The following is a 26,263-nucleotide window of genomic DNA, read 5'->3' as shown; positions in this document are numbered from 1 at the left end:
AATATTTAATAAAGTTTATTAGGTTACTGAGTGCTATCTACAGTCATAAAATAGAAAGGATTTTAAACGGTACAGAGTCATGTCCTGGTGAGGTGAGGAGAGATGGAAGTGAGGGAGCACAAAGGGCAGCAGGAGTAGGGAGAACACAGCTTCTTCCCTGCAGCTCTGGAAGACACTGGTTCGAGTTGAAGGCAACCAAGCAGGGCTCCATACACTGAATTTTGTGTCCCACCCTGCAACAGAAACTAGTACAAACCCCTACGTTGAAAAAAAAAACCTCATAGAATATTAGAATAAAAAAGGGGCACATCACACCCCACCCAGTCTTGGCACCAACTCTGTGCTTTAAAAAATATACTATGCAAGTAGTTTATTTTCAAAAAGGTACCCTACAGCAGCTGTTTAAAACATGTTCTTATACATACACCCCACATATATATATTAACATTTTCAACCACTAAACTCATTTGTACCTACACAAAACTGAAGGGATAACTCAAAAGCAAAAACAAACAAAACAATCACACAAACATTTTTCAAGGAAAAAAACCACACAAAGAAATGTGCAAAATAACCCCAGAAAGGCAGCATAGTAACCTGTGGAGAGGTCAAGAGAGCAGCTCCTGCTAACACAGGAGTGTCACCTCTTTACTTGGCTACTGAGGATCTATTTGGGATGTGCTGATTTTGCCTGAATTGCTCGTCCTGTTTATTGCAGCTCTCTCCTGCTCCCCAGCTCTGGAGAGGTTCAGTTCCCTCTGCTGTGCCTGTCTGAGCCCTGGGGTTGCTGCTGGAGCCCCTGAGACCCCTCGTGGGGGACAGAGGGCAGGGAGCCCCTCTGCTGCAGGGTGTGGGGGGATTGGGGTGCTCTGGGACAGACTGAGCCTGGCTTGGGTGGATTTCAGCAGCTCATCAGGGAGAGAATTCCCTGGCAGTGCCATCAGAGAACGGGGAGGTGGCTCTGAGGGCTGAGCATGGGGCAGAGCCCAGGGGACAGGAGCTGCAGCTGTGACAGATGTGTTACAGATGTGTGACACACACAGCTGGGTGACAGCTCACACACACGGTCCCAGCCCAGCCAGGGACCACAGAGCAAAGCTGCAGCTCTCAGCAGGAAGGAGGAGTGTGGGGACACAGCCTGACTGCAAAATCAGCTGTGAAACCCCTGGGAGCAGGATGAGCACTGGTGCTAAACAAGGCAGCAGGAGTCACCACCTGTGAGACAGCAACAGAGCAGGGTGAGGATCCCAGCACAGACACAGACATCAGCAACACAACCACCTTCTCCAAGCTCAGAAGGGTCCTGGTGGAGGAAGGGCTCTTGGTTTTGGCGTTTCAGGGCTTGGGGTTGTACTTTTTTATTTTTTGGCTTTTAAAAACTCCTCAATTAATTCTTTATGGTACTCCAGACTCTTTCCAACTCTGCTGGCCATCCTGAGCCTCTCCCTTCTCAGGACGTGGTCTTGACAGTTGCATTCCTAATGCCTCCTCTTCCTCAGATCACGTTTGAATTCTTACTTTTACCATTATTCTTTTCTCACCATCCTTCCCTTTGGCTGGAACAGAACCATTCCCCTGAGCCCAGGGAGGCAGCACAGCCTCTCCCAGGAGGAGAAGGGAGCACAGGGCTCTGGCAATGTTCCTCTGCTCAGTGTGCTTGGGCAGGGGCTCCCGAGCAGCAGAGCACTCAGCCCGGGAGGCTGCAGCGGTGGCAGCAATGCAGGGATGCAGGGATCCATCCTCGGCCATCAGCTCCAGCAGGGCAGGGCCCGGGGCAGCTCCATCCACCTGTGTGCTGGCGCTCGGCTCACTGGTAGAGCAGGTAACTCTTGAGGGAGGCGGGCAGGGGCAGCGTGGGGATCTCAGCCAGCCGCTCCTTGCCCAGGGCCAGGCGCACAGCCCGCCGGCACAGGTCCATCAGAGGCAGGGGCTCAGCTGGGGACAGAGCAGAGACATCAGCAGCCCTGCCCGGGGGAGCAGCCTCACCCGCCCACCCTGCTGCTTGTAACCCCCAGAGAACTCCGAGCAGGAGCACTGAATGCCCAGCACAAGGTGCACACTCACACACTCACCCTGCTGCTTCTAAACACCCCAGAGAACACTGAACCAGAGCACTGAATGCCCAGCACAAGGTGCACACTCACACACTCACCCTGCTGCTTCTGAACACTCAGAGAACACTGAGCAGGAGCACTGAATGCCTGGCACAAGGTGCACTCACCCTGCTGCTTCTAAACACCCCAGAAAACACTGAACCAGAGCACTGAATGCCCAGCACAAGGTGCACTCACCCTGCTGCTTCTAAACACCCCAGAGAACTCTGAGCAGGAGCACTGAATGCCCAGCACAAGGTGCACACTCACCCACTCACCCTGCTGCTTCTAAACACCCAGAGAACACTGAACCAGAGCACCCCAAATGCCCAGCACAAGGTGCACTCACCCTGCTGCTTGTAACCCCCTGGGAACATTGAACACCTGGCACAAGGTGCACTCACCCTGCTGCTTGTAACCCCCTGGGAACATTGAACACCTGGCACAAAGTGCACGCTCACCCACTCACCCTGCTGCTTGTAAACACCCCAGAAAACTCTGAGCAGGAGCACTGAACACCTGGCATGAGGTCCATACTCATCCTGCTGCTTGTAAACCCCTGGAGCTCTGAGCAGGAGCACTGAAGCCCTGGCAGGTGTGCAGCCCCTCAGCCATCCACATGTCCAGCCCACCAAGCCCTCCAGCAGGGCACCAGGTGTGTCTGCAGGCCACTCCAGCCAGTGAGTGAACGGAACAACCCCACAGCAGCAGCTGGAAGTTCCTTCTCTGCAATTCCAGCCAGAACACACCTTCCAGCTCATGCCTCTTGCTGCAGTACCCAGAGAGCTTTGTAGAGTCACAGCAGCCAGAGCCTCAGGGGTCTGGGTACCCTGAAAGCAGCATGATTTACCTCACACAGGAGGGGAACAGCTGCCAGCCCCTCATTTACACTGCAGAGCTCCCAAGGAAAGCAGAGCCATCTGTCAGAGCTCTGCACCCTGACAGTTCCCTCCCGTGTCACAGGCCCAGGAAGGATACAAGCCTTTGGCTATCTTTTTCTGCATCCTGTACTTAACCCCCTGAACAAGATAATACAAGTTTTTCAGGAATGGCACACGGGGCCTTGGCTGCTCAGGAGCCACTCACAGCAAGAGGGGACTGAGGTCAAAGCCAGGCTGAAACAAAATCACTGCTGAGCTGCCAGAGCTCACCCTGACCCTGCTCAGGCCTGAGGGGCTCCTCCTGCCCCAGCCAGGGCTGACACATCCCAAAGCAGGTAACTGCCATCCTTCCGTGGCCTGAGGGCTCTGCTGCACCACCAGGGAGCTGCCTTTGCTCACTGAAAGCACCCACAGACAGGTGAGCTTGGCTCAGAAGCTGCAGCTTCCACAGCTTTGGCAGATGCCTCCAGCTCCACTATACATGAACCTGACTTGCCAAGCCCAGCATCCCCACTGCTGCTCTGTGTCACCTGTCCTGTGTCACCTGTCCTGTGCCCAGCGCTGCCCTGTGTGCTGCTCACCCATGCCAGGGACAGACACACTGCTGCTCAGCCATGCCAGGGACAGACACACTGCTGCTCTGTGTCACCTGTCCTGTGCCCAGCCCTGCCCTGTGTGCTGCTCAGCCACCCCAGGGTCCCTGCTGCCCCTCCCCGGGCACAGACACTCTGCTGCTCTGCCCTGAGCCTGGCTGGGCACTGCACAGAGCCCCAGCACTGGCAGCACGCCCTGGCACTGCCCATTCTGAGCACTGGGGCACAGACTCAGGGTCTGCATTCAGAGCCTGCCCCAGTTCTGCCTGCCCTGCACAGGGACAGCAGGGACGGAGGCAGTGCCCAGCAGCACCCCCAGCACAAGGGGCCTGACCCCCAGAGCCTTCAGGTACCCACAGCACAATCACATTTCAGTTCAGGGGCCTCTAAAGGAGAGGCTCTTCCACAGAGACTCAGGTCTGTCCTCACCTGGTCTGCACTGAGCGGAGCAGCAGAGAAAGCACACACACACACACACAGAGCTGACCTCCTTCCATTCACAAGCACCACAATAATCCCTGCACAGGGCTGCATTGAGTGCTCACGAGTGCTCAGAGCCAGACACCTTCTTTCTGTCAGTGCCAGAACAGCATCCATCCCTGCTGGCCTGCTGCCCACGGTTCACTGCTCAGCCCAGGGCTCACACACAGCTCCAGCCTGGAGCCCTTACCCAGCCCAGGGCTCACACCACAGCTCCACATTCCCTGCCCTGGAGTGGAGCTGCAGGGCTTGGCTTGGACCCTGCCATGATGCTTCCCAGGAAGGGAAGAGATGAGGATCTGACTCTATATTTCAGAAGGTTTGATTTATTATTTTATGATATATATTACATTAAAACTATACTAAAAGAATAGAAGAAAAGGTTTCATCTCAGAAGGCTAGCTAAGCTAAGAATAGAAAGGAATGAATAACAAAGGTTTGTGGCTCAGACAGAGTCTGAGCCAGCTGACTGTGACTGGCCATTAATTCCAAATATCTACATGAGACCAATCACAGATGCACCCATTGCATTCCACAGCAGCAGATAATCATTGTTTGCATTTTGTCCCCGAGGCCTCTCAGCTTCTCAGGAGGAAAAAATCCTGACAAAGGAAAGGATTTTCCATAAAATGTGTCTGTGACAGGGCCCTGCAGCAGAACCTGGCTCCTGGAGCTGCTGTGGAGAAAGAGCTGGGCTTTCTTTGGGTGAGGAAGGGCCCTGCCAAGAGCTCTCTGCTTGGTCTTGCAGAGCTGAAGTCTATTTCCCAAAGCACCTGCAAGGTTTTGCTCCTGCCCCTTTGCAAGGCTCTCCTGGTCACTCTGACAGCCCAGTTCTCTGCTGGCAGCTCTGTGGCACTCAGGGTTTGCCAGTGTGGACACCTCCTGCACAAACACAAGAGCCCTTGAGCAGACACTGCTCTGGAATGCAGGGGAAACTGCTCCTCATACCAATACTGCCAAATTTATTTCACTAGTGACATAAATCCAGATTTTAATCCACTTCCTTCACCTCTCTCCTCCACCCTACCCAGAAGACTGAGTCACAGTCTGGCCCCATGGGAACTTCTGACTATGAGAGATAACAGACTTTAGCACATTTGGACAGCCAAATTTATTACTAAGCTTAGCTGGAGACTGATGTGCCTGTTAGTAAAGGGGCTGGCATGTGAGCTGGGCTGACAACAGCACCCAGCCCCTGCTAGACACGAGCACACCCTGCCCTGAGAGGGACAGGGGAGTGAGCCACCTTCTGAGAGATGGAAAACATTCCCCTTTTCTTAGAGGGGAAGGTCTGTCCCTGTTCCTGCCTGCAAGGGATTTTAAACATCCCCTTGAAGGAAGGGGATTGTTTCAGAGACTGTTTTCTGTAAAGAGACACCAGGATTGCAGTGCCAGTAACGCAACTGTCAGAAGAATTCTGGTATCAATACAAGGTTTCCCATCTCTAGCTGGACAACTGGCATCACATCCTGCCACCAAACCACCTCCCCAGACCCTGCCTGCTCCCTGCAAAGTGCCTGGTGACAGCACAGGTGTGCAGACAGACAGACAGACTGTGCATTGTCCATGGGGGAATCACAGCTGCACCCAGCAGTGCTGCTGCTGACACAAATCCTCCCCTGTCACAGACACCTTTAATGAAAAATCTTTTCTTTAAGATTTTTCCTCTTGAGAAGCCTCAAGTACAAAATGTAAACAACAGTTACCTGCTGCTGTGGAATGTAACAGGTGAATCTGTGATTAGTCTCATAGAGTTGTTTCTAATTAATAGCTAATCACAGTCAGCTGGCTCAGACTCTTTGTCCGAGCCACAAGCTTTTGTTAACATTCTTTTTTATTCTTAGTTAACTTCCTAATAAAATTGTTTTCAGTACAGTTTTAATATAATACATATCATAAAATAATAAATCAAGCCTTCTGAAACATGGAGTCAGATCCTTGTCTCTTCCCTCATCCTCAGAGCCTGTCAACACAGTCACACACCCCACTGCAGGAAGAGGAGAACCCGGCCCAGGATATGGCCCGGGATGGTCCAGGATAGCCCAGCAGGGCTAGAACAGGGCCAGAACAGGGCTCATACTCACGGTCCAGTCCGTTCAAGTAGCACATGCGGATCTCGCAGTGGCCCCACACGGCGCTCACCACCGGGTACAGCTTCTTGCCCTTGAGCCCCCGGAAGGCCACCCCCATGTACTGCCCGTCCACGATGAAGCTGAGCGTGCCATCGTCCATGTCCAGCACCACCAGGAAGGAGTCGGGCACGATGAAGGTCTCGTCGGGCTCCAGGAAGGCGGGGTAGGTCTTGCTGGGCTGGTTCTTGCCGTCGTGGTAGAGTCTGTTGCGGCCCAGGTCCCAGCCCCAGGACTCGTGGTTGTTGCCCACCAGGGTGGTGTAGCCCACGGAGTGCAGCGGCGCCTCGGCCGTGGCCACCCCCACGACGGCGTGGGTGCCGCGCTGGCGCATGGCCCAGGTGATCTGCCACACGTGCAGCCCCCGCGTGTAGCCCACCTTGCCGCGGATGGCGTCCGTGCTCTGCGCCACCGGGTGCCGGTGGAACATGAGCTTGTCGTCCTCCTTGACGAACACGTTCAGCGAGCGGTCGTCGTTGTTCCACGAGTGCAGCAGCTGCACCTCGTAGGACACGGGGGGCATGTCCAGCAGCAGCTCCAGCCGCGTGGGCTTGCTGTAGTCCAGCCCCTGCAGCTCCTGCTTCAGCGGCCGGTACACAGGGTCCCTCATGTCCACGGTCTTTATCCCCCCCGTGACCTTCTGACCCATGGCTGGCCTCCTCACAGGCTCATCGATTCACCTGGCAGCTCCTGCTGTCATCCAGCCCCGCAGCAAAGGCTGCCAGGAGGCTCTGTCCAGATGTGCACCGCTCAGGATTGCCTAATGGACGGAAAGAACAACAAGAGACGAGTTAAACATTAGCACGCTCAGCGCTGTGTGCCACACTGCCAGAGCCAGCTTCAGTGTTTGCCCAACAGGATGTCTATCAACAGGAAAGAAAAACAAGAGATGAGTTAAACATTTGCACGCTCAGCGCTGTGTGCCACACTGCCAGAGCACAGCGTTCAGCTGTTTGTCCCAACAAGGTGTTTATCCCAACAAGGAAAGAACAACAAGAGATGAGTTAAACATTTGCACACTCAGCGCTGTGTGCCACACTCGCAGAGCACAGCGTTCAGCTGTTTGTCCCAACAAGGTGTGCTCCCTTCCCACCAGCTGGCCTCGGGTGCAGGGCTCAGGAGACAATTCTCTGCAGCTGAGTACCTCGGGGCCTGGCTGCCAGTCCACAGCAGCAGCCCAAAGCTGCTGGGGGACCCTCATCCCAGCAGCTCTGGCCCCTCCAAACCCCTGCAGCAAGGGCAGTAAACCTTTGCCTGGCTCGTCCCAAGTGAGCAGCTTCTCTTCTCCAAGAGGGAAAGAAATCCCCAGTTGCAGAGTCCAGGGGGAGGAGCAAGATCCTTCCCACAGTTGAGCAGATTTCCTTCCAGACTGCAGAGGAACCTCGGAGAGGTCTGAGCCAGCTTGGCCAGAGAGCCCTGCTCGCTCTGTGCACCTCTGCTCCAGCACTGCATCCACTCCAGTGCCTCTGCTCTCACTCAGCAACACAAACAGCCCTCTGTCACACAGCTGCCAAACTGGGGGCAGCTATTAGGAGAATTAGGAGTGGGAGGGGTGCAAACGAGCTTTCTAAGAAAAAAAAGTGTTATTTTAACATTTCCTGAAGTGAGGCAATCATGCAGCGCTCCTGCCAGCTACAGTCACAACACTTACTCACAACCAAGGACCTCATCTGGCATAGAAAACAGAGCATGAATCAGATCTGGTTTAAAAATAAGATTACTGGACATCAGCAAGGCTCCAGCTAGGAGGTGAACAGGGAGGGCTCACTGTGTTCTGGGTTAGGGGTGAATTCAGCAGCTTCCCCACAGTCTTTTCCTACCAAGGTATGAACAGTGAGCTAAATCCCAATTTTAAGTTACAAGAGACATGACTATTTTTTCTTTCCTTACCCACTTTTTTAAAAAATCATGAATGGAGAGGAAAATGCCTGAGATTCTTTGAAAGTTACATCCCAATGCACAAGATACAGTACTGATATTTCAAACTATTGAGGGACCTCAGATGTTGGGCACAGAGACAGAAGATGCCATTTAAATAGGCTCCAACCATGTTATCAGCTGCTGAGATGACCACCACACATCCTGGAAGTGAAATAAATGCCATCCACAACATCCAAACAAATCCTGGCCTGTGTAAGCCAGCTGGTCACCAGCTGAAAAAAGGAATACCAGCAGAACCAGCTGAGGGAGGGCAGCAGGGGATGGCAGGGCCATGGCTGAGCTGCTGTGCCCCATGAGTTTCCATGGCTCACAGCCCCTCAGGAACAGCAGCATCTCCAGCCAAGGCATCCCCAGAGCAAGGCAAAGCAGACACCAGCTGAGCTTCCCCAGGACAGGCAGGTTAAAGCTGACCCAAAGTGATTTTGGAAAAGGTTCAGAGCAGGCTCCTTGCTCAGCTGGGATGAAACCAGACAGCAGCACCAGGTGAAAGCCCTGGCATCCCATGCCTGAGGCACATGGACAAAAGCTGACAGCAAGGGACTGGCAAGGCACTCGTGGGAGTCCACAGGCAAATCCAGCTGCTGGAATTTTGATTAGGATAAGGGAACAAAACATTGGCAGAGGGAGGAGAGGCAGAGATTTCCTGTGCAGTACATGTGAGAGCACAGCATAGGAAACAAGACCCAAAACAAAGCAGGCTGCAGGAGTGCAGACCTCTTTGAAGCACATAACACCCAGGAGAAGCGAGGGAACACAACCGTGCTCTTCATTAGCAAAACAATGCCTTGTTCATTGTGGCTTTCTGCCTTTTGCCAACATAAGCTCCATCATATTTCTCTGAGGCTGCTGCAGCAGGAAGGGAAAGGGAATCACCCCAGGGAGATTCCAAACACAGGCACCACTCATCCCCTGCACTGCTCACAGCAGGTGAAAGCCAATGGCCAGAATAAAGAGAAAGGGGTGAAGAAAGGGAGAAGGTTGAAGCAGAGGGTGGGTCAGAGCGAGAGCAGGGCAGGTACAGCCAGCCCATGCCAGGACTGAGTGCAATACATCTCCTTGTTAGGGCAGGGCAATAATCCCTGCCCACAGCTGGCTCTGTGCTCCTGGCACCAGGCCTGGCACTGCAGAGTGGCACCTTGCCCTCTGCCAGGAGCACAGTGATGCCTCATCTCCTAAAAGGAAAAGCCTCTGCACGCACAAGACAATGCAGGCACTCTCCTGCAGCAGGAGGAGACAGAAAGGCTCATCCTGTGAAATTAAAGGATTAATGTCCTGGGCAGCCCCACAGAGACACAGCCAGCCATAAATGAGCAGACAGGCTGGGGAATGAGCTGCTGCAGGTTTAAGTACAAATGTAAACACTGAAAGTGCTTTTATCTGTCTTATCAACAGCTCAGGCTTGCTGCAACTCTGCTCTGCTTTGCCAACACCAGCTCATCCCCACTCCTGCTCCCTGCTATTGTCAGTTCCATTGTTAACCTCATGGGCTAAAAATCCAGGCAGTGAAATCCTAAGGGTGCCTCAGAGAAAAGGATTCCCTGCTATTTTCAGTGAGAATCAGCCCTCCCTTCCATTTAGGTGTTCAGAGCAAGGTGTCAGTTTGCCGTGCTGGAAGGAAATGCCAGGCTCCAAAACAAGTGATGGTGCAAATAGATCAGGGCAGGAGACAGCAGAGACATTGAAATGGAAGGAAAATCCTGCTGTTAAATAGGAGAACACAGCTCTGCAAGCAAGGCACTGCCTGTGCAGGGCAGAGCTGGTGCCCAGCTCAGGAACTCTGGTCCCTCTCAGAGTTTGTCCCTCCCTTGCTCTGCACCCACAGGACACCTGTGTGCAGCACCAACAACAGGAACACTCTAAGGATCCTCAGCTCCTTCATTCCTGATCCACTTTTACTTTATTTCTTCAAGTCAGTTTACTGTGGCTTTATCTCCTTTCCATAAACTCATTAGGTGTACTTGTACAGATAAGAGGCCAAACCTTTACACACCTCACAGGCTCTGGGTGCTCTGCAGACAATGAATCAGAGCCCTGCCCTAGAGATTTCCAGCCTGGAACACACCTCAGCAGAAAAGGAGATATGTATATATATATATATATATATATACTGCACATGGTCAGGAGCCTCTAACAGCACCAAACTCAGCCCCAAAGAGCCAGGACACCCCATTTCACCTGCTCCTAGTTCAATGCCCTCTCACCCATCCCTCCAGTGATGGTTCTGGCACACTCAGGCAGTTCTGCTGAACATTTCTGCTGTTTTGGCAATGCCCTCTCACCCATCCCTCCCGTGTCTGGCTCTCCAGAACACAGCTCTGAGGTTACTCACAGCAGCACGTCTGAGTCAATGAACAGCTGAAGCAAAAACCACCACCCAGCCTCAACCAAGCCACTTGCGAGACACTTAAATTTCCACTGTCCACCTACCCAGCCAGTTCCTGTGAACTGCAACGCTGCACAATCTGGCAGAAAATAACTCTAGGCAACAGGAGAGAGCTCGCTCTGCAAAGTATTTGTAAGGATGGAAGCGACTCAGGAGCAGTTCCTGAAGTTTGTGCCAGAGATCTTCTCTCCCATTGAAGGCAGGTCACAAACAGCAGTTTTGGTTGCAGAGAAAAAGAATTTCTTTAAATGAAACAAGGGAACTCGGGCTGCCTTTCCTCACAGAGGAAGTTCAGTGGATGTTTCAAAGGTCATTAGGCTCCTTCCAGCTCTGCATAAGGTAACTCATGGATGTCAACTGCTCAGGTGGGAAAGGCACAGACATCCCACACCCCCAATTTCCTTAGGTGCACCCAAGAGATGTGTCCACAACCTGCTTGCAGACTAAAAACCATCACAAATAAGTCCCATAAGCAGCAGGAGGAAAGGTCACAGGCAGAGGTTCATATCCACAGGTTTCACCTTCCTTTACACCTCCTCTACCGTGTCCACCTTCACCTGATTTCTCCCTGTGTTATGGACACCTTGCACACAAGCCCTGCTTCCAGAGGAAGCCTCCCTACCCTCCAAGGCTGAAGCCTGTGCCTGGCACATGGCAAACACAACCCCAGTTTTATAACCCAGCAGCACTGACAGGCCTGGTCAGACTGCCCTGTTTGCTGACTGCTTTTCCCTGCAGCACTGGAGCCATTTGAGGCTGCATTTAGAGAGGCATTTCCTGCACAATTAAACCACCGTGAATTTTAAACAGTAAATGTTTATGTTCTGAGCTATTTGCATTAAAGAAGCTCACATAATCCAGAACAAGCCACCCTCTTGCACAACTCCCTGCTTTTTGTTATTTCCCCACTTGATTTGCAGCCTGCACTGCTCACTGCCCATCCCTCATCTCTGTTTCACTAGCTGGGTTCATGAGTTTTGTCAGATAATGAGGGGAGCAGTGGAAAGAATGAAGTTTGATATTTCTACCTGTGCCCAGAGTTTCCACTCCTGTATCAAAAGCAATTTTTGGCTGTGGCCAACACCACCACCAACCCATCAGGACAAAACTCCGGATAACAAAGCACAGCTCTCCCCTAAAACAGCTCATGAATTCATTTTTTAACAGAAACCCACGTTCTCAGCAGCCACCTACCAGAACTGCCCTGTGTCCCTTCCCAGGTGACAGCAGGGCAGAGCATTTCCCAAAAGATGCATTGAAAACATCCACAGTGGAGTGTGAGGAGTCAATCCCTGCTCCTAAAGGCAACACAACATCAGTGTCAGGAGCCACAGACCCAGCAGGACCCCTCCTGTCAGGTAAAGCAGTTGTAGCTGGAGCTATTCTAATATTAAGTTGTTCAGTTACTGTCTCTTCCTTTTTTCATTTAAGGATGTCACAAGCACTGCTAACAGTAAAGCAAAAATCCCCAGAGCAGAGCAGCTGCCAAGCACCAGATTACTCAGCCTGTTACTCCCAAACACGTTTATTGTGTCTGAAGCTGCAGCACATGTATTTACATCAAACACATCCCTGCCAGAGGGGAAGTTGTGCAAGTGTCTGGTCCTGCTCCTCGCTGCAGAGACAGCACTGCTGAAATCTGGGCCAGGCACTGGGAACAAACAAATCCTGGCCCATTGCAAGAGTCCCACCAGGAGCTGGATGCTGCTCTGATCCAGAGCCAGAGCAGCACATTCAGCAAAACCAGGGCCTCGTGGTGCACAACTGAAGTTCTGCTCCATCCCTGCTGCACTCCAATTCTGTTTTCTCTCTCACCAGTTTACTCCTGTAAACCTTCAAAACCAGAGCCTGTCCAAGTCTGGGCAACCTCGTTCCAAAACTTCCATACTTCTGTTCCAAAACTTCTCATTCTTGGGGTTAAGCATCTTCCTCCCTGTCCAAGTCATTCCAGCCAGTTTCAGGTTCAATTTTGTGCTCATCCTCAGGTCAAATAACTCCTAAACAAGTGAATTCAACCCCTTGTCCCAGCTGTTAGTGCCTTCACACCCCACAGCAAACGACTCTAAGCAACACAACCATGGATCAGTTCATGTGCCTTACTGCCTTACCTTGGCACATGGAAAATCTCAGCATTCCTCTGTAATATTCACCCAGATCTCTCCATCCTGGGCTTCCCAAGTGCTGAAGAACAGGACTGAGGCTGCACCCTTGTATGAAGACCCCAGTGGATCCTTCACCCTTTGAACTGCAGATTCAGGTTCTTCCTGTCCTGAGGTCTGTGGAGTCTGAGGCTGCCACCACAGAGGACAAAACCTCACAAGAGGAGACAGCTGAGTCACTGAGGAAGTGACTTTTTTCATAGTGTTTGGGAAACCATTCTGTTCACTTAGCACAAGGATGTTTTCAGAAGTCACCACCCTGCGATGCACCCAGAGCAGGGGCTCCTCACAGCTCCTTTAAGGCAAGAGCCCCAGAGCCTGTCAGACCCTCCAGCAGCTGCCCAGAGGCAAAGCCACCTGCCAAGGTGAGTTCCAGCAGGTATTTCCCTGGCCCTGCTCTGAAATGAGATCCTGGGCACAGTCGAAATGCCCCTGCTGCATCACAGGGTTCCTGTAATGTGCTGAATGATGACAGCAGCATCTTCTCTGCCATGTCCTGGCCACTGGCCAAGCCAGCCACAGACTGGGCTTAGGAATTCTCCATTCCTGGTACAGTCTTGCTGTCCTCCCTCTGAGGATAGACAGCTTTCAACCTCCCCCTTGGAAACAGCCCTCACGCCACCTCTAGGAAGCACTGCAGGAACAGGGCTGCGCTTTTTAACTGGAAAAGATGAAAGCCGAAATCTGGATGCTCACACAGAGCTGCTGCTCAGGACAAGTCCTTGGAGGCAGGGCCAGCTCTGGGCACGGATTGCTGCAGTGCCACAGCCCTGCCTGTGCTCCCCCAGCCCCTCCTCACCTCGGGCTGCGGTTGGCACCCCTGAAACTGCAGCTGTGAGGAGAGCATCCTGCACACATCCTGTGCATGGCACCAGTGTCTGGCACCTCCTCTCCCACCTGCAGCCTCCCCCTGCACCTCCCAGGCCAGAGGGAGCCACTGGAGCTCCCAGGTGAGGAGGGGTCTGCACCTTCGCCTGTCACAGCAAGCAGGGCTCAGCAGCTCCCAGCCCTCAGATTTGCTTCCAAGGAACGTGGAATTACCTCCAAGATAAAACCAGCAGTTTTGTTAGCAAAGTTAACTGGGTACTTTGCTTTGAAATACAGTTTCTTCCCCTGCATCAAAGGGCTGTTAATTTTAGTTTTGTAGCAAGAAAAAATAAGTAGAAGAAATGAAAGCAGCATCTGCTTGGAAGAGATGAATGCAAGATAAAAGGTGTCTGTGACAGAAAGCTGGCAGCAGCCTTATGTTTTCTATTCAAGTTAAATCTGGGAACAACAACCACCCTTAAACATAACAAAAGCTGTGGAAAAACCCTTTCCAAATCCAACAGCATCGCCAGAAGATGCAATTTCTCTTCTCCAATCACTGCAGCAGCCAGCTGAGGTGAGGAGCCCAGACAAACCCAAGCTTGCAATACCAGGGTCAGGTCACCCAGACCTCGGCTTGCTCAAGGCCACAACATCCCTGCTTCAGCCTCCAGAGCTTCCCAGAGGGCTCCCAGAGCAGAAGGAAGCTCCCAAGTGCTGAACCAGGAGGATATTCCTGGCAGAGATTGCACAAGAGGCTGCTCACACTGCCAGCTTTACTGGAACACACTCAGCAGCTCCCCAGAGCACAGCATGCCGGGACCAGGCTGGATTTCTGACTTGTCATTAGCCAAAAAAGTTTAATGACACGGTTGGGCTCTGTGTTTAGCTATAATTGACCTGGGACATCCCATAATTAGGAGGAGACACTGCACATCTCGCTGGGGCTGGCAGCGAGCACAGACTCAGTGATGCAATGCTCTGCTTTCCCCATCACCTGAAAGGGTCCCTGGAAAGGGCTGTGGTGCTCTGAGACAGGCAGGGTGACCCAAAGCCTTTGGCTGCCTTCCTAAATCATCCACCAAAAGGCTCCACAAAGCAGCAATTCTGAGAAGCTTTTCTAGCTCTCCTGCTCAAAGTTTTATCCCTGTAAAAGCTCAACCAGACAAATCAGATTTGCAAGTGCAGAGTGCACCAAAAAGAGGAGGATAAAAGCACATTATACAAACTGTGGCTGCAGGAATGCACGTGCTGCTTTCAAAGGCATCTGCACGGTAAGGTGGCCAGATATCCCAGAGCAACTTTTTCCTGGAAATAGCAGTTGTGGCAATACAGAACAAATGTTTTTGCCAAAACAAGTGACCAGGACATGCACTGCAGCATTGCTCAGAGTAGCTGCAATACTGCTTCAAGTGGGAAGGGGAGAAATTTGCCCCTTAGCCTTACTGGGACACACTCAGGAATTCACTCCTAAGCAGCAGCTTCACAAGCTTGAGCTCTGTAAATGAAGTGATATTTAAAGTGGTTTCCTCACCACCTCCAGTGTGCACCATGTCCTGCAGGGGAGGAAGGAGCCAGCCATGCTCAGCATCTGTGGTGGTGACAGGGAGTGCTAGGGTGGCTTTTATCCCTTCTGTTTCCCCCTTCCAAACGCTCTGACACCACCAGGAGCCTGAGCAAGCAGGGTCTGAAGAACACACATGTCCCTCCTTCCCTCCCTGGGGCTCCTCAGCAGACTAAACTGCGGCTTTCCCCTCTCAAACAACAAAATTCCATACCTGTAATTATGCCAACAGCTTTCTGCTGTGACTATCCAGACTTGGCCGTCCTTTCCACGAGGGAGAGGCACAGAGAGAGCTCTGCAGTGCAGGAGACAGTGATGGAACACTCCCGAGCCCTTATCTGGGCACTCCACAGCTGCCAGCACTTCCAGCTTCAAAGGCAAGACAAAGGCTGCACAGCCAACCTATCCTCCCCACATACCTCAGCCACCACAGGTCCTCATCAGTCAGCATGCCTCCCAAAGAAGTGTTTAACATAAACATTTGGAGAGTCACTTCATTCCTGGTGAACCCAGCTATTTGATGTGGGCCACGGAAAGCTCCCATGACATCAATGGAAAGTTTCCAGTCAGAAAACCAGGGCTGAGACAGATTAATAGAAGTTAAGAAATAGGGATGAAGCAGCATTGTAGAAACAGGCAAGAGATCTGTTCTGAAGCAAGATGCACTCAACATGCTCAGGAACAAGCAGAAGAGAAGCTGCCTTGCTTTTTCAAAGTTTAGAGATCAAGAGCAGCAGTGATAAGGCAGTTGTGCTGTCTCCACTGTGCAGGCTTCTGTCTTTTCTGGGCTGCTCACTCTCAAAGTGTGTTCAGCTGTTTCTTGGCTGCTGCTGAAGCTCTGATTCCTCCTTTGGAGCAGGCTGGATGGCTTGGCCAGGATTTGCTGTGTGCAAACACCAGTTTGAAAGCAGTGAGAAAGCCACTGCCACCCACCAGCCCGTGCACCACAACCTCCCAAACACAGGACAGATGTAAACTGTCTGGAACAGCCAATGTCTGGAACATCAAACAAAGCCACCACATCCAACAGCCTTTTCCTCCATTGAAACCTCCCACCAGACTAAACTCACCTTGAGGTTTTATTCCTGCAGTCAGCTCATCACACTGCTACTGCTGACATTCAATGGAAGCATCACCTGAACCTGCCCAGGTAACACCAATGCCTTGGGGACACCAGCCAGGATGGACAGAGCTGGCTGTGGAGCTGTTCACCCTGGAGAAACCCATCTGAGCACAGATGATTGGGCTGCCCAGCTCTTCTGTCAGGCTCCAGGCCAAACAGGGTTCCATGGAGGGCCCTGCAAAGCCACCCTGTCCCTGCTGCCACCCTGCCACCTGCTGGGCCATCAGCTCTGTCCCCCTGGACCCCAGGATCACACCTGGCACCACAAACCTGGGTCAGACCCCACTCCTGCACAGACTCCTCCTGTGGCCTCTCAGGTGTGCCAGAACAAGATTTGAGAGCACGCTGAATGTTCTCCTGTTGAGAAGGGTTTTATGCCAGTGCAATCCCTGCTGTGCACCTTGAAATGGAGATTCCCATGAGGTCAAGGATTCTTTCAGAGCCAGTCCAGACTGAGGATTGGGTGGAGTTTTTGCCAAGTTTGAAGACAGCCTAATCCAAATAACATAAGAGCACATGCCTCTGAACAAGTGCTGGTTGTGGCACCTTCCTCTCCACTGAGTGACTGTAAGCTTCAAGCCCATTTTCCCATCTTAAACACACAGGGGGGTTTGTCCTCAGCCCTAATGCACAGCACACTGCTCTCCAGTGCCCACCTGCATCAAGAAATATCTTCCACCTAAAGCTCCAGGAGCCACTCAATTCTGATTTCTGACCAAAACTTGCAACTGATGTGGGCACTGCTCCTTCCAGGCAGTCTGCCCAGTGTCCCCTCCCTCTGGAGGTGTTGACACAGAGCTTGTGCCTCCTGCAGATCCAGTTCCGTGTCACACCAGGCTCTCTCAGATTACCCAGATAAAGGCTGGGATTTAACTGATTGTTACTCATGCCACAAGTGCAGGTTTGGACACTGTGGGCACTCAGGACCTGCCCCTTCCAAATCTCACCAGAGGCAGCATCTGCAGCCACCCTGCTAGCCAGGACACCAAGTGTCAGTGAAACCGCTCTCCATTCCCTCCAAAGCTGCTCCTTGACACACTTTAAAAATCCAACTATTTAGCAGCTTGTTGGATCACCTGAAGATCAATTAACTAAGGCAGCCATCAAGAAATGACAGTGTCCAAGTCCCACGATGGAGCTCAGTCACTGATCCATTAAAAACCATAAGACACACAGCTTGCCCTTTTTCCTCTCCCCATCTCAACCTCCAGCAAGTCAAACGCACAGCCTGGAACCCCAGAAGCACAGTTTGGTGCATGGAACCCCATGCACAGCCCCAGTACCTGGCAGTGACACCGTGGGGACACCAGGGAGCCCTGACAGAGGGGACAGCACACGCAGCAGCCCACGTCTGTCACACGAGCCCGGAACAGAGAGTCCCAGCATCTCCATTTCCTGCCCACAGGCACCAAGCCAGGTACTTTCTGGATGCACACAGCCCTTCTCAGCACAAGGGTCAGCAGGTTTGCTGTGCAGCTGTTGGAGTTTACAGGAACTGGGAGCAGACAGGAGCCCTCCCAGCCCAGCTCAGCCCTCACCAGCTGCTCACACAGCCCTGAGCGTTGCTTTACACGGGCACCTCCTGAGCCTCCAAACCCCAGATGCAGGACTGCCCTGGGGGACAAAGCAACCCTTCCCTCACTGCCCACATGTAAACATGATGGTTCAGCCTTAAAAGAGCACTGACAATCAAGGGAGACTGAACATCAAGGGAGATTCTCCACGTGGAGCTGCTGCCAGCACAGCACAGCACAACCCCTCACACCCAGCATCCCCAGTCTCAGCAGCACAGGCTGCTGTGTGGAAGCATTTCAAGAGCCATTCTTGTTCTCCTCTCAAAGCTGCTGTCCCTGCAGCACAGAGCCTGACGTGCCACCAGCAATGAGTTAGGGCAAGAGCCACACTTTGGCCTGCTACTAACCTCCAAACATTATAGCCAGGATGCAGGCATTTTTCACATCTCTGCTTTAGGTAGATTTTCAGTTACAAGAGGCCATTCAAACCAGAATTTATCCACGGAGAAGCTTGCACCAAGAATTTCTAAACATCTGAGACCAATGTAGCCTTCTCATGTAGAGAACTGCTTGGCCTTACCCCTTGCTTGCTTTTCTTGGCACTCCACCATCCGTGGCTCACGTTCTTCAGAACGAAGTTGTTTCTGCAGTTTTTGTGCAACTGAGTGCCTTTGTACATTTATGGTGTCAAGGCCCCATCTGGGATCTCCTCAGGACAGATTCCTGCCTTGATAACATACCAGCTCTCCAAAGAAAGCAGTTTGAAGCTAACATCCACACAGCTGCTCTGACTTAGGAGCTTCATCAAATTCCCCTTCCAGGCGAAAAGAAAAAGCCCATGTTTGGTAACTCCATTCAGACATCACCACCTTCTGCCCCAAAGCTCTCAATGGCTCTCACCCTGCTATCTGGCAGATGGTGCTGCTTGTTGGGGTCCTTTTGTTTGTTTGTTTGAGTAAAAAGCTTTCTCCTTACAGAGGAAGCTTTGTAAGAGAACAAAGAAATGTGTCACTTTCTCCTCCCAGGGGAAGCTGTACTGTTACACAGCAGCAGCACTGCTTCAGCTTCAAGTCTGTCTTCCCATGTGAGTTTTTTCTGTTCTAGAACAAAGCCACGAGACAAGGAAATATCAGTGAACAAGGCCCTCCAGCCTTAAGGAAAAAAGCTAAAGCAAAGCCATGTGGCTGTTTCTGTATTAAATGAGAAAAAGATGCTAACCCAAAACATTCTGAATCTGACCTGCAATGCTGCTAAGTACAACACACAAAACACCAGAAGGGAGGATGACAAGGCATCTTCCACGTGGACACTGGCAAGCCCATGCCTTGCCAACCCCAGCCCCTCACTGTGCATAGATAACACATTTCCCACCTTTTCCACCCCACTGCGAGGACGAGCCACATGGCAGAGCCCATAAATAAAGCCTGGCATTGGCATCCAGCCCAGCCCAGCCAGCAGGGAAACACTCCCTGGTTCCTCTGGGAGTGCCCAGGGAGCGGTGGCAGCAGGGCCACACATGGAGGGGATGAGGAAGGAGCAGCCTGCAGCCCTCATCCCTCCAACCACACTCCCTGGGGCACACACACACCCTGCCAGCTCGGCACAGCTGCCCTGCGCACTCAGAGCAGGACAGATGTGGCACAGCTGTCCCCAGCAGCAGCAGCACTCACACTGCTCCTCCCTGTGCTCCAGGACATCCTCCTTCCCTCCCCTCTTTGCTAAAGCCCTGAAGGGCTCTGCCAGGGCAGCCTGCAGCCCCAGGGCTGGCACAGCTGACTCAGGTTCCCTGGCACCAGGACATGGCTCATCCTCTCATCCTGCACCGAGGGTTCTGTCAGTGCCTTCCCCACCACACCAACCTCACCAGGGAAATTTCTTTTGTATCTCCTTCCCTCAAACACTCCAGGGTTCAGGCGGCTCGTGCCACCCCAGAGCTACAGATAAAAGCAGTTCCTGCACCAAATTAACACCCAGGAGGAGGACTTTTCCTTTTGCTGTAAAAAGCACTTAGTCTGCAAGAGAATTTTCTGACCAATGCCACAGACCAATTTACTTGATCCCAGGAGTTTCCAAAGCATTACCATTAAGGGCAGAGCAGCGCAGAGTTAAAAGGGAATGGATGTTTTAGTAGTCCCTGGGAAAACACAGTTAACAGTGGCACGTTTTCCCCACCATGTGCTTGGAAACTATTATTTTTTAGCTGTATTTTCTCACACTCAGCAGAGAGCATTTGGCCATTACCTGTAGCCCACATCCCATCTTTGTTAAGGACAGCTGCACTCTTCCCCCAGCAATTATTCATGGAAACAGAGGCAGCTACAGCAATTACTCACATGGAGTAACTCAAGGGAAGATTTCTTTGTTTTCCAGAGCACTGCAGTAACTGAAAGTGAGTCAACACCTTGACATGAGCTCATTCTGCAAAGGCCACCAGCAGAGGAACCCAGTGGCTGCAGTCTGGTACCAGACACTTACTCACTTTGACTCTGCAGGCACCACAGAGCTTTGTCTGAGAGCAACTGGTGTCTGACTCGTGACTTGGCAGGGCCAGCTGTGGGCATGAGCTCCATCACACACCTGGAGACACAAAGGAGGGGCAGCAGCTCCACAGGCAGCAGGTTTGGGGAGCTCAGAGCTGGGGCAGGGCTGCCAGCTGTTCCTCACTGCTGATACGCTGAGCTGCTCTGCAGTTAATGCATGTACAAGGCTCCTGCCACAGGACATGAAGATAAACTCAGCCCAGCTGGAATCGTCTCACTGGTGCTCCCTGCCAGCCCCAGTTAATCCTCAGCACTGGGTGACTCCAGGCTCAGTAAATACAAGTGTGCTAAAGCCCAAAATTACAGCCACCGCTCGCCCTGGCCTCTCAGAGCCCACCAGATGCCAATTCCAGTGTATGCAGAGGCATCAGCCACAAAATGTGACCAAGACACAAACCTCAGAGAGCCACAGAACATACTCCATCCCACATCTTAAATTCTTCAAAAGCCACATTGTGACTTGGAGTATTATCTGTCAGCACTGTCTGCACTCAGTCCCAAACCCTGGCACAGTGTCCTCACTGGCTCATCAGCTACGGATCTTTAATTCCAGGAACTTAATGAATTCTTAATTAGCCCTCACAAGACAAGCAGACCTTGCAGACTGCTTTCACTTTTTCTGAGGAAGGGAAATAGGGTCCAGGGGAAAAAAGCAATGCAGAGACAGGAGAGCAACAAGCAGAGGCCATTCCCCAGCCCCAGCAGCAGCGAGGGGCTGCACACAAACACAGCACGTAGCAGTTCCTGGAACACCAGCCCACGTCCCAGCAGCAGTTTACAAACAAGCCCCAAAGCACATCAGAGTGCACTTCAGTAACCTCCCGAGCAGCGGAGAGAGGCTGCAAGGGCTGCTGCACTGCAACAGCCCAGCATCCCCTGAGGAATGCACTGAGACACTGCTGCAGCTCATCCCCTGCCTGTAAGGGGGGTGAGGAGCAAATTGCTGCTTGATGCATCCATCAGCACCACTACTGAGAGCCCTGGCAGGGCCAGCAGGGTGACACGGTGACAGGGCAGCTCAGGGGAGATGCTCCGGCACTTCTGCAAACAGCAGCACGGCTCTGTGGCATTCCGGGCTGTTCCCTTATTAACTCACCACGGAAATATCCTTCCTTGCAGGCTGGGAGAGCCACTCTGACCATCCCACTCTCACTGCAAGGCCCTGGAGGCTCTGCATAGCTTACACCAGCAACACTGAGCTGGCTGTGCTACTGAGCTTTGCAACGCTGCATCTGGTGTAGAAATCAGATGTCAGAGGGGTGGGAAAGGCACAGATTACTCCTGGGACAAAAGGTTCATTGAGCCATCCTGCATCGCTATCATGGAAAAAAAACAAAAAAAAAAGAAAGAGGTGATCTGTGTCCAAGGAGCAACTCCCATTTTTACAATCGTGTTGTAAACTTCCTTATCTCGTGCCACGGCTGAGACAATTGACAGTTTTTGAATCAGGCACGGCCACCAGGCACCCCGGCTGCCCACTTTAGCCAGGGAATAAGGACAAAACACGGCACAGTCCAGCAGGAGGCTACAGCAACACTGACCTTATCACAACAGCCCAGGTCCTCCGGATAGAGGATTATGTAAGGCCCCGCTGAATTCGCAGAGGTTTATGTAGTAAGCAAAGAGACACACCAACCAGACCTTGTACGGTGTGCTCCGGAGCCCGCGCGGTAATTTACCGACCCTGAAGGAACAGCCCCGCTGCCCTAGCGAGCGATCCGCACCGCTTAGCGGCGTTTGCTCTCCGAGCCCGCACACGGCACCGGGAACGGCAGCCGCCCCTCCCGCGGCATCCCCGGCGCGGCCGCGGAGCCCCGGGGCCAGCACCCCATCACCGGGGCCCCGGGGCCAGCACCCCATCAGTGCCCCTCATCCCATCACCGGTGCCCCCGGGCCCCCTCGCCCCATCGCCGGTGCCGCTCCCCGCTGCCAGCACCGGGCCCGGCAGGGCTGCGGCCGCCGCTCGGCCTCGCCCCGGCTCCGCAGCTGGCACCGCCCGCGGGCCCTGCCCGGCCCCGCTCGGCTCGGCGGGCACCGAGCGCGGACAGGCCGCGGAGCCGCCCCGCACCGCCCGCCCCCCGCTCCTACCGTGCCCGGGCTGCCCGCCGGACCATGGCCCCGCTCCGTGCCGTGCCGTGCCCGGGCAGGCCGAGCCCCGCGCCCGCTGCTCCCGGCGCGCCCAGCGGGGCCGGGCCGGCATCACATGGCCCAAATAGCGCCCGGCGCGGCCCCGCTCCGCCCCCGGCCCGGCCCGGGGCGCGGCCGCTCCGCCCGGGCAGCGCCGGCGGCGGGCGGGGCCGGGAACGGAGCGGGGCCGGGCCGAGAGCGGGGCCGGGCACAGAGCGGGGCTAGGGAGCGGCGGGGCCGGGAACGGAGCGGGACCGGCGAGGGAAGCTGCATAGCCGGGCCGGGAACGGAGCGGGGCCGGGAACGGAGCGGATCCGGGGCGCTGCCGCCGGAGGAGGTCGCGATCGCGGGGCACAGCGACAGCCCCGCAGCGACGGCCCCTGCACCCATCCCCGGCCCGCTGGCGGCACCGTTTCTGTGTGAGATGTGGGCTGTTCCGTGCTGTTGTGCTACTCCAGCCCGTTTCTGTGTGAGATCTGCGCTGCTCGGTGCCGTTGTGCCACCCTGGCTCCAGGCACGGCTGGCATAGCGGGCAGCCCCGGGCGTGGCGCTGGGCATCTCCGGGCACTCGGTGACGGCTCCATCCTCGGTGTCCGCACAGCCACACAGAGTTCCGCATTTCTCCTCAAAAAGGGGGATCGGGCACGGGAAGGGGCTGCCCAGGGAGGCGGCGGAGTCTCCGTGCCCGGAGGTGTTCGGGGAATGCACTTTGTGCCATGCTCAGCTTGATGGTGTTATGTCACAGGATGGACTCGGAGATCTCAGAGGTCTTTTCCAACCTAACCCATTCTGTGATTCTGTGATTTGTTTCAGCCACTCCTGGGAATGTCTGTTTGCCTTTTAAAGACTCATTTGTTTACTGAAATAAACCTGGGAAATACAATTCTGTTCATTTCAGTCCTCATTATAAAAACAACCCTGTGGACAAACCTGACCCGGTAGTGCCCCTTTGAGATGATGAATTTTTCAGTGCTTCCAGACAAAAAGACTGGTTTGTAGCAATACTGCTCAAGCTGTAAAGCCGTGGATTGTCATAAATTCAGCAAGCCATATTGCATGGGATGCCTCCAAGGACCACCTAGGAGCTGCTGCAGGAAGTGGTGTGGGTGATTCAGAGGTGGCAGCCTGCCATCTGAGTCACTGTGGAATCAATGCCCTGCATGCTGCTGCAGTTATTGTTCTTGGGGATTGGACACGAGCATGGCTCTTGACATTTCTCATCACTGATGGTCATGGGGCACATGCAAAAAAAGAAAGCACAATTAATTCACTAATTTGTTGAGCGTATTTTGATATCTGTGGGAAATAGTTGCTCTATGCCAGCCACTGTGGTCCTTCAAAAAAAACCACATTCTCATCAGAATAAATTTATTACTCTAGCTGACCAGAAACACCGGGGAGATTGTAGATACAGCACAAATATGTTCTTTCACACCCTGCAAAATAAAAATAGAAGGGTTTATGTCAAACAGATATATATTGGGTAGCTTTTTCAAAACTACTTTGCTCTGACCTGGTCCTGCTCATATTTGAGTTACTTTGCCCCACTAATTTCAGGGAGAAGTGGGCTGGAGGAGTGAGAGGAGCAGCAGGGAAGCTGCAGGAAACCAGACGTGACAAGTGCTGAAGCAGAACTTCTCAGCTTTGTGGTGGCTTCTCGCCAGATGAGATCACAGCTCCTATGGAATCCTGTCTGCTTTTATTTCCTTAATATTTGACTTTCTTGCTTCCTCAAGAAGCAGGAATTGCTAATCTTCAGTCACTTGCTTTGAGCACAGTCTGCAGCTCAAACCACAGCACAAACAGCGGCAGAAAGGGGTGACAGACAGGGGCCAGTGTTTGTGGCCTGCAGTGGGATCCCTCTGACTGACTGGGGATGGAGCAGAGACTTTTCCAGCTCAAATCCTTGTGAATTTATGCTGAGACTATTAAAGGAAGGTGGGAGGAGGAATGGCTTGGCATGGCTGCTTCCTTGTGGTCAGCACTCAGCACTGTAGATTAGCTCTGGGGTCTGGATGGGGATGAGCATCCTCCTTCTGAAAACCGCGTCCCTTTGGAATGTCTGAAGCTGAATATTCAAATCCTTTGGTCTCCCAGCATGGACTGTGAGGCTGGGACAGACTCTGGAGTGACACTGCCCTTGCTGCAGAGGGGATCCTGTTGCTGTACCCTCTGTGCCCAGGGCAGAGGGAGAGCAGCAGAGCAGCCACTCTGCCCCAAACACGTCCCTGGTGCCTGCAGGCTGTGCCTGCGGGCTCGGAGGGACACAATGCAGCACAGAGGGACAATGAGTGCCTCTAAGTGCGGCCACAAAGCCACAGCAGCCCAGTGTGCTGCCGGACAGAGGGGCTGTGAAAACAGAGCCTCACCAGGGAGAAACGCTGCCAAGCCTGCCCAGAGCACAATCAACAAACCCCAGCTGGAAGATGGGGTGGAAAGGGGAGTAAAGGAGAGCGGGATGGAGGAGGAAAAAGAGGCGTTCCCCAGGGGCACTTTGCAGGAAAAAAAGTGGTTATCTTCATTTTAGTGCCTTCTTGGGAACTGAGATATCAGCACAGCCAGCACAGCACTGCAACACAAGTAAATGCAGCTGCTGAATGAAATTAAACCCCTCATAAAAAATAAAGATAAAAGAGTAGAATCCAGGTATTTTGCTTTACATTCACCTGGAGAGCAGAGTCGTGCTGTGATGTCTCCTCTCATGACTCCTTTGCCTTTCTGTCTTAGCACAGGGTGCTGGATGTGAAGATGCCTTAAAGGATGGGATATATGTAATGGAGCACAAGGATGCAGAATTACTCTTTAAATAGAGTGCTCCCCTACTTGGAGCAGCACTTACAACCCCAGCTCAGTGCTGGGTTACCCCTGAGGTACCTGCAGGTGACTGTCTCCTCCTGAGGGGAGCACCCCTGAAATCCCAGTGGTTTACTGGCTGGCACGAGTCCTGCAGACTGGGAAAGGGGGTACTCCTGCCATCCCTGTGCTGGTGTCACACACGGCCGTGCTGGTCCGGGCCTGGAACGGCTCCTCCGGCAGGACAGGGCTGAGAGGCTCCCAGCAGCACGGGCAAGCAGCACCCTCTGCTGCTGGCACTGCCGGCTCTGGGCTTGCAGAGAGCGGCTGAGGGAAGGCACCCGCAGCGATTCCTCTGTAAACCAGGGCTGCTCTGTGTGTGCTGGACACTGCAGGCGGGTGGACACTGAGCAGAGGCTCTCTGTGGTGCTGGATATTGAGCAGGTCAGTTCTGGGTGGACATGACAGGCTCTGTGTGCTGACTGACAGGCATCGTTGTGGACACTCAGCAGGATCAGCTCTCTGTGTTGGACACTGAGCAGGGGCTGCTGTGTGTGCTGGACACTCTGGCCATGGCCAGCCAGGGCTGCTCTGTGTGCTGGACACTCGGACACTCGGCTCTTGCAGGAAATTCTGTGTGAGAGAGCAGGGCCAGCTCCTCACCATGGGGACAGCTGGGGCAGCAGCTGGCACAGAGCTCATCACTGCAGCACTGGTGCCAGGCCAGCCCTGCATTGCTGCAGCACCCTGTGCCACCTCAGCATCACCCTGTGCCACCTCAGCATCACTGCAGCACCCTGTGCCCACCTTTGCATCACTGCAGCACCCATGCCAACCCTGCATTGCTGCCAGCCAGGCCTGTGAGTGGCAGAGCCCCTCCAGCTGCATGCAGGGAAACCAGCACGTGTGCATCAGCAGGAGTGCAGCAAATGTCTGATTTAAGTCCTGCCACACTCCCTTGCCAGCCCCGGGATCCAGCTCAGCTCAGCTGCAGCCCTGAGCTCACAGAGGACAGCTCAGAGGCAAACATGCAGCTCTGTGAGCTCTGTGCTGTGGTGACAGTGTCCATGGAAATGCAACACGCAGTAAATGTGGATCAGCAAGGCCTTCCTGAGGCCTGGCCATTCCAGGGCCCT

The 26,263-nt window shown here is 53.3% G+C and overlaps 1 protein-coding gene across 1 annotated transcript; it reads right to left on the bottom strand.

Moving 5' to 3' along the window:
- On the bottom strand, positions 1-22,457 carry SPSB1 (splA/ryanodine receptor domain and SOCS box containing 1). Its single transcript, XM_064730697.1, has 3 exons — positions 22,296-22,457; positions 6,132-6,936; positions 1-1,935 (listed from the first exon to the last, which is right to left on the bottom strand). Exons 2-3 carry the CDS (start codon positions 6,823-6,825, stop codon positions 1,808-1,810), a joined length of 822 nt encoding a protein of 273 aa, XP_064586767.1. The 5' UTR covers positions 6,826-6,936; positions 22,296-22,457; the 3' UTR covers positions 1-1,807.
- Positions 22,458-26,263: the final 3,806 nt, after the last annotated feature.

This window comes from Zonotrichia leucophrys, chromosome 21, assembly GCF_028769735.1.
Source record: "Zonotrichia leucophrys gambelii isolate GWCS_2022_RI chromosome 21, RI_Zleu_2.0, whole genome shotgun sequence".
Lineage (NCBI taxonomy): Eukaryota > Metazoa > Chordata > Aves > Passeriformes > Passerellidae > Zonotrichia > Zonotrichia leucophrys.
This window is presented reverse-complemented; position numbering and strand designations above follow the sequence as displayed.

What these genes read in the sequence shown, in the direction of transcription:
- SPSB1 (XM_064730697.1), bottom strand. Translation starts at nt 6,825, where the DNA reads ATGGGTCAGAAGGTCACGGGGGGGATAAAGACCGTGGACATGAGGGAC. An exon ending in CTACTTGAACGGACTGGACC is followed by an intron (nt 1,936 to 6,131) that starts GTGAGTATGAGC and finishes CTCTGTCCCCAG; the next exon opens with CTGAGCCCCTGCCTCTGATG.